This window comes from Myotis davidii, unplaced genomic scaffold (assembly GCF_000327345.1).
Source record: "Myotis davidii unplaced genomic scaffold, ASM32734v1 scaffold233, whole genome shotgun sequence".
NCBI classification, from domain to species: domain Eukaryota; kingdom Metazoa; phylum Chordata; class Mammalia; order Chiroptera; family Vespertilionidae; genus Myotis; species Myotis davidii.
In genome coordinates this window covers 612,691-620,753 of record NW_006285917.1, presented here as the reverse complement: position 1 = coordinate 620,753, position 8,063 = coordinate 612,691, and the positions used below count along the sequence as shown (strand labels likewise).

Sequence of the window (8,063 nt, the reverse complement as noted above, 5' to 3'; positions counted from 1 at the left end):
AGGGGAGTTTCGGGGGTACCGGGCGGGGGAGTCTCGAGCCAGAGGGGAGGGGGCGGCGGGTTTTCATGTGCCCAGCATGAGCTCCTACTTCGTCAACCCCCTGTTCTCCAAATACAAAGGCGGCGAGTCCCTGGAACCGGCCTATTACGACTGCCGGTTCCCCCAGAGCGTGGGCAGGAGCCATGCGCTGGTGTACGGGCCCGGCGGCTCGGCGCCCGGCTTCCAGCACGCCTCGCACCACGTCCAAGACTTCTTCCACCACGGCACCTCGGGCATCTCCAACTCGGGCTACCAGCAGAACCCGTGCTCGCTGAGCTGCCACGGAGACGCCTCCAAATTCTATGGCTACGAGGCGCTCCCCAGACAGTCCCTTTATGGGGCTCAGCAAGAGGCGAGCGTGGTGCAATATCCCGACTGTAAATCCTCCGCCAACACTAACAGTAGCGAAGGACAAGGCCACTTAAATCAAAACTCGTCTCCCAGCCTCATGTTTCCATGGATGAGACCCCACGGTGAGAAGCCTTTTCTCTTTCCCCCTCGGTCTCCCGCGCTCCGGGGTCTCCCCCTCCCTTGCCTCCTTTTTGTCTGTCCTGGCTTTCCTTCCTGGCTTTGGGGTCTCCCCGGCCCCGCCTAGGTGCCTGAGTGGGTTTCTGGAGGTTGGGAGGTTCAGCTGGGGGTGAGGCACGGGGCTTGCCTGGGATATTGGGGGGACTGGGGCGAAGGGGAAAAGGTGGTGTCTGGGTGCAAAGGGTTAAAATCGTTTTCTCACCTCTGTCTGTCTGTCCGTCTCTCCCTCTTACCATCTCTAAGATCAAAGTTGGTGAGGTGGCTGGGAAGGGGCCTGCGGACCCTGGGGTTATCAGCCTTTGGAGCAATCAGGGTCTCCATAAGGCACAGAGCCTTCGTCCAGGACAGTGGGCAGGCTTTCCTGGGGTGAAGGGAGACCCCTGTCCCCCTCCCCTGTCTGGGCCAGAGGGTGGTAAGACCCCAAGAACAGGTGCTCTGGCTCTCTGGGGGCACCCCCTGCCTTCTGTCAGAGAGCTGGCCTTGGGGCCACTACCCCAACTTCGCTGTACTTCCCTCCATTGCAGAGAAGAGAGGAAGCCAGAGAGGAGAGAAGAGTGCTCTTAGGAGGGACCATATGGACTGGAGGGCTCTGAGGTCCTGGAGAGCCTAACCAACCTACCCCCAGTCAAAGGCTAGTTGAATCTCCTGGAGACCCTAAGAGTGACGCAGGTCATGTGCCCCTCAAAGGGTGGCCCCTCCTGGCCCAATTTCGAAGTAAAAGGGGAAGCGAGAAAGCGACAAGTTCCAGCGGGGATGGCCCGTGATTTATTTGCTGGTCTCCAGTTAGCAATCAGGCCAAGCAGTGATACATTCCAGGAGATCAATTATTTTCCTTCCTGGCAAAGCCTTAGTCAGAGAGATTTGATGAAGAGACAGTGAGCAAAGCCCCTCTTCTTCACCCCCAGACCTTTTTTCCTTTTTTGGGGGAAACAGACTGTCCCCAGCCCTGCTCGCCAAATGCCACTCTGCACTTGTAAACAAAGCTGCAAAGGCCCTTTTCCTGGGACTGCAGGCCCGGGAGTACCCTGCAGGGACCCCCACCCCCGCCCCTGCCATTCCCAGGTTCCAGACAGACCCCCTTCCAGCCCCCACCTCACCCACCTCCCAAGGTGAAGCAAACCAAAACAAGCTCCCAAACTTTCCTGCCCTTGCCTGCTCTCGCCCATCTGCCCTTGCCTGTTCTGCGGGAGGAAGGGGGACTGGGAGATCGGAAGGAGGACTTTAGGGGAGAAAGAATGGCAGGGGAAAGCTGAGCCCCCACCCAAACATAACAAGACTGGGGTTCTGTTCTGTCCAGCTCCCGGGCGGCGCAGCGGAAGGCAAACTTACAGCCGGTATCAGACCTTGGAACTAGAAAAGGAGTTTCTCTTTAATCCTTATTTGACACGAAAGCGCCGGATTGAAGTCTCTCACGCCCTGGGACTGACTGAGAGACAAGTGAAGATCTGGTTCCAAAACCGAAGGATGAAGTGGAAAAAGGAGAACAACAAGGATAAACTGCCCGGAGCCCGAGATGAGGAGAAGGTGGAGGAAGAAGGAAACGAGGAAGAGGAGAAAGAAGAGGAGGAAAAGGAAGAAAACAAGGACTAAGCAAAAAAGAGAGACCCCCCCACACACACCCCTTTAGCAACTCCCTTGAAGTTTCGTTTTATGGTAGCGGATAAATTGAGAAGTTTACGACTGTCATTTGCTTTTATAGAGAATAGAATGACACTCACAACTCTAACTACCTGTCAGATACTTGCAGTTCTGGTTTTATTACCTTTGGACTTCCCCCATCTTTATTTGTTGGGGGGCTGGAGGGGGGAGACTGAGACACAGCGGAAAGTTCGGAATCTCTGTCTCAGTCCTTGCCCGGACACACACACACACTTGTCCCTACCCCCACCCTTCAGAGACCAGCCAGGATTGTAAGGTCTGAGACCTGCCCTCTTTGCCCCCTCTCGCCCCTTCTTGCCACACTCCCACCTCCCTGCTCCTTTGGTATTTATTTTAGAGGGGAGCCCCCCTTAAAATCAAGAAGACTCATGGCTTTGTGTTTATGCTAGGATTAGACTATTAGATTTACTTCTTTTCAAAGGAAAGAAGGAAGGAAGGAAAGGAAAAGGGGAAATGTTTAAAGAAATAAAAAGGTGATAGCAAGGAATATTCCTTCTCCCTTTCTGGGGCTCCCCTCCCCCCATTAAGAAGACCACCCCCCATCCCCACCCTTTCCAGAGGGTAGACAGGAACCTGCAGTTGCTGAAAATCCTACCTAGTCATCCCATGGTCACTCAGGCCCATGCCTCCCCTCCCCTTCGCTGTCTGATTTCTGTTGTTGGGCCTAGCTTCCTCTGAGCTGCATTAGTGTTAGTGCTCAGAAATCACCATAATCATGAAAACAATAATGCTGATAATAATACTGATAATAATAATACTGATAATAATAATGCTGATATCTTTAACATACTACCTAAAGGGAACCTGCAATAATCTTGAAAAATAAAAAAGAGAAATTTTTAGAAATCCTAATATGGGAGAAAAAAAGAGAAAAATTTTAAAATGAAAAAAAAAACCTCCAACGTATTTTATCACTACCTATAGAAAGAAATCCTGCTTTGAGAGTATTCGTAATGCGGTTTTGTTGTCGTTTGTTGCTGCTTATTTCACTAAGAAAACCCAACAACTGAGACTGCCTAGCTCGCCGGTCCTGTGCGCTTTTATTGTGCTTCTAACCCCAGTAGAGTAGAACTAAATTGCACTGAATGTATAGTTAACTCTGTCTTGAATTCTCTGTTTATGCAATGTGCTCGAAAGGAAAAAAAAACGTTAAAATATATCTATAATAATAATTTTTGGTCATTTGTCTTTACGTCCAGCTATGAATGTAGATTTTGTGTCCCGGCAGCCCTGTTCCTGGTCCAAGTACTTTGTATTGTATACGTGAGTCATAATAAAAATTCAAAAAAAGGAGAAAAATATGTGAATCTGGAATGACTTGTTTCTTTCTCCAAAACCCCCTCCCCATGACCTGCCCCTCTTCTCCTCCTCATCCTTTTTCCGTAACACTCTGGAAGAAGTCTCCTCCATTGACCTGGCTTTGGGGTGTGAGGGGTGGAGCTCATGTAGAGTGTAGAGGACAGGCTGGGCTGGGAGGGCAGGTGAAAGGAGGGAGATGAAGAGGAGGAGGAAGAGCAGTATGCTCTTGGGAAAACCTTGGCTCCAAACAAAGTGGGTTTCTGGATGCCAGGATCCCAGTGGGGAGAAAGCATCTCCCCACTTATCCACCTTACTCCTCCTCAGCCCTGGGCTGGGCCCAGACAAAGAATCTGCTCCCATGCCCTTCCCAAAGCTAGGCTTTTTATTTCCAGGGCTGGGGCTGAGAAGAAGCATTGAGGTTCTTTCTGATCGCCACATGCCCCTCATGGCCAACCCTGGGCGGCCAGCACCCACCACTAGAACAGTGAACAGGATGGGGAAAATATGAGGCTCAAGGCAGCCTGGAGGACTTGGCTGGAAGGTGCCTAAGCATGAGGAAGCTTAAGCCTGGGGGGCCAGCGAGAAGAAGGGGAAAGTGAGTGAGCTGGTACACCAAGCAGAGTGGGTCCACATTCTGAAATTCAAATTCAGTCAGCACAGAGCCATCACTCACTTAACCCACCTGCTCCTACTCCAGCCTCTGCTCTAGTTGTTTCACGCCCAGTCCAGGCTTCACCTTGGCATTTGGGCAGCCTGCCCTGCCCTGCCCTGCCCTGCCCTCACAGTGCAGGCCATTGGCCTGGGGAGAAGGGACAGGCCTGCTGAGTGCACAGTCCCTCCTCTCAGCCACAGTAGGGTAAGGAGTCTTCATTGAACTCCTCATTCTCCAAAATAAAGGGACTCAGTGGGGCAAAGCGGTTTCTCACTCTTCCCTGGGGGGGGGGGGGTCTTAGAGAAATCTGTTTATGCCAGTAAGATTCTGGTCAAATAATACCAAATTCCAGAGATACAAGTCATCTGGCTCAGTCAGGAGAGGGGGAAAGGGGAGGGGATGAGATCTTCTGTTCTTAAAAACCAGATCCCCAAAGACTGAAATATTTTGAAGCCAGAGGCGTGTGTGCGTCTCTCTCTCTCTCTCTCTCTCTCTTTCTCTCTCTCTCTCTCTCTCTCTCTCTCTCTCAATGATTTTCCCAGACTTAGGCCCAGGCCAACTCTTGCTTTGTGTAATTCCACCCCGTCTGTGTCCTGGCTCCCACGCAAAGTGATCCTGAAAATAGGATTGAGTCGGGGATCGTGGATAGGGAACTACTGCAGCCTGAGAGGGTGCGAGAGAGGGTGCGGATTGAAAGCCCACGCTGGGGGCAGCCAGGAACAGCTTTGAGCGGCTCTGGGGGAAATCGTTCGGAACCTGGGGTCCCTACGGAGGGCTACAGAGCCGGCCAGGTAACCCGGTTTGCTGCGCGAGACACCGCTATCCGCCAGGACAGCCCTAAAAGACAGCCTTGAGCTCCCACCCCAGGCCTTCCCACGCGCGCGCATCCTCTCCAGACTCGGGGAGCTGGCGGAGGGCTGTTTCATTTTTAACTGTGGAGTTATGAAGGCTATTACTAAAGACCGCTGGTCCAGGAGCTGAGTGGGTTGAACCCTGCACTAAGTGGCTCGGAAGGCTCTCACCTCGTTTCCCCCAAACGTCCCATTCATCCCTGGCCCAGCTCGGCAATGCCCGTGGCCCCAGCCGGGCGTCGCAGGGCGGGGTGCAGATGGAGCGGGTGTCGCTAGAGACGTGGGCCAGACCTCCAGAGCGCGAGCCGCCCCCTCTTGCAGCACCCACTCCCCCACCCCTTCTGCCCGCCGCCTCCGTTTTCTCGTTTGGAGAGAAGAGGAGGTAAAACCCGTTTTATGGGGGAATTTAATTGCGAGCAGGATGCGCTCTTTTTAGAAGCGCGTCTCCCTAACGCTCCCGCCGTCCCATTACGGGAATGGGGACCATTCGGCTGCGGCAGTTAGAACTCGCTCCCATTCTTTACTTTTTTATTAACCAATCAAAGTGGCTTCCGAAAGCGATTTGTGATTTGTGAAAAATAGTATCTTTCAAAATGCTGAGTTGAAGCATCTCCCTCATTTTGCCTTGAATTTATTATTCTAATCTCAACCGTAGAGACGGGATAATGCAGCTATTAAGTTGGGGGGCAAATTCGTTTCTCTGGATTTAAAAAATTCCTCATCACGTTCGCTCTCTCTCCCACTTCATCGCTGAAGCCAGGGGAGGTGCGGGCCTACAGGGAATGGGGAAGGTGGGAGGTGAAGCGGGTGCTGAATGTCCTACACGGCTCCTTGGACCCCGGGCCGGGAGAGTGGATTGGCCTCTCCATCCTCATCTCTTCCCAATGAGCTGCGCCAGCGGCTGGAGAAGTTCCCCCGCCCCAATTAGAGCGAACTCGGGACAGGTTGTGTCACAGACTAGAAGTAAAATTTCCGGCGAGCTGCCCGCAGGGCTGGCCCTTTCTCCCTGTGGCCCATTGTGAAAAGCTGGGCCAGCGCTTCCTTGTTGTAATTTTTAACTACCTGTTATAAAATTTATGGGTGGGTTTGTAAAAGAAACGAGGTCCCTGCATCCGGCGGAGGGAACTGCTTCACTTCTGTGCGGGAAGCGTGGGGAGGGGATGAGGGACCCCTGTTGGTTGGGGTAGGGCACCCAGCCCTGGGAGTCCCCAAGCCAACTCGTGTGGGTCCAAGGGGAGAGCTTGGGGCCTTCAAATCTCCAGCTGTGGGAAGAGTGATGGGGCGATGACTGATGGGCAACTAGTCTCTATGGGGACTTTATTCTGAGCCCCCACGCTGGACACATCGCCAGAATTTGGGGTCTGGAGAAGGGTGGGGGTGCCTCGGGTGCTCAGAATTTAGTGGCGAAGGTGGACTTTAGGGAGGGATGAGGTTCTTTATTCAATGTCTCCAAGGTGTGTCTCAGCTGCCAGGACGCAGAGAATTTTTCTGAAAAAGGCAGGCGGGTGTGGGCTACCAGACAAGACAGAAAGGGCTTCAAACTGCCTTGCACCTAAAGGAAAAAGAAGTGGGAACCAAGATCTTGGGCCTTCATTTTATTTTTAATTCTAAAAAGACTGGGAGTAGCTGCCATCTCAACCTTGGAATTGAGAAGACTGGACAATAGGGGTAGTCTTGGGGGGAAATGTATTTTCTTTGAAAAAGGAACCTGGGGATGAGAGGTGCTTTGGGGGTTCTAGAAGCGGCTCCCAATTCTCATCCCTCCTGCTGTCTCTGCAGGACTGCCCAGGGCCAGTCTAAGCCCTCTGGGCTCTGCAGACACCTCAGTTCAGGCCTGCCCCTCCCGTTCCTGTCTGGGGTGCAGTGGGGGGCTGCCCAGACACCCCATTGGGAGGGATGTTGTTCACTTACCAGGAAAAAAAAGGCTGGGGTAAGGAGCACATCCCTTGTCAGACCCTTCACCCTGCCAGCCCTCACTACCCCAATGTCACAAACCTTTGCAAAGCTTCGTTCCCCAGAACCAACCTTAATAACCCATTTATTAAGGAAAATATTTAAAATTCGGCATGGCACAGGGAGACAGCCGACTCAGCGCCAGAACCCTTCCTTGCCTCCTCTCGCATCCCCCTCGCCCTTCCTGCGCCCGACCGACCCGACCGGAGCGCGGGCCCTGGGGGCGCAGGCGGTGGGTGGGGTGCGGTGGGAGTCGGGGGCTGCTCCCTCTCGGAGAGAATTGGGTAAACATGGCGACCGCGGCGCCCATTTGCACACGCTACACAAATGCATCGCATTCCCGGTTGTTTGCAGAAAATTTACAGCTGAGTAATAAAAGTTTACGATCGACTCACAAGTTGGATTGGCCACAAGAAGTCATGTGGATTCCATCCATGAACGTGAACTTTTTATTGTGGTTTGTCCGTTCGGAGCGCTCCTCAGAACAGTCCTCCCCGTAAGAGCCTAACCATTGCCAGGGAAACCTGCGCTGGGCGCTCCCTTCATTAGCAGTATTTTTTTTTATTAATCTGATTAATAATTATTTTCTCCCCCCCCCATTTAATTTTTTCCCTCCCAGGTGGAGTCGCCGGAAGCTGGGGGCACCTGGGGAGGGGGGAGGGGGAGAGGCAGGAGCGGGGGGCACCTCTCTCCCCTCCGGACCGCGGCCCCCCAGGGGAGGAGGACTGCGGCGCGGGAGTGGAGGCTGGAGCTGCAGATGCCTCCCCGCCCCTCCCCGCGGCGCTCCCGCCTGCCTCCTTCTTGCAACTCCCCTTAATTTTATTTGGCTTTTTGGTTATTAGGATTATTTTTTTTATTTTAAAATTTATATAAAGTATATATGAGTGTGTGGAGCTGAGACAGGCTCGGCAGCGGCACAGAATGAGGAAAGACGAGAAAGGGAGAGAGAGGGAGAGAGGGAGAGAGAGGGAGAGGGAGAGTGACAGCAGCGCCCGGTAAGTGTTTCCTTATTGGTTCAAATATGTAACTAATGGTCCGTGGCTGGGTGGCGGTTTCAAGATAAGGACGGCAGCGGCGGGTCT

General features: G+C 53.0%; 1 protein-coding gene across 1 annotated transcript; it reads left to right on the top strand.

Moving 5' to 3' along the window:
* Positions 1-6: 6 nt before the first annotated feature.
* HOXC8 (homeobox C8) lies at positions 7-2,697 on the top strand. Its single transcript, XM_006756949.2, has 2 exons — positions 7-512; positions 1,865-2,697. The coding sequence occupies exons 1-2, from the start codon at positions 77-79 to the stop codon at positions 2,155-2,157; spliced, it is 729 nt and encodes a 242-aa protein (XP_006757012.1). The 5' UTR covers positions 7-76; the 3' UTR covers positions 2,158-2,697.
* Positions 2,698-8,063: the final 5,366 nt, after the last annotated feature.

Excerpts from the sequence above, each read along its gene's own strand:
- HOXC8 (XM_006756949.2), top strand. The coding sequence starts at position 77 with ATGAGCTCCTACTTCGTCAACCCCCTGTTCTCCAAATACAAAGGCGGC. Across the intron at positions 513-1,864 it reads TCCATGGATGAGACCCCACG|CTCCCGGGCGGCGCAGCGGA; the intron begins GTGAGAAGCCTT and ends TGTTCTGTCCAG.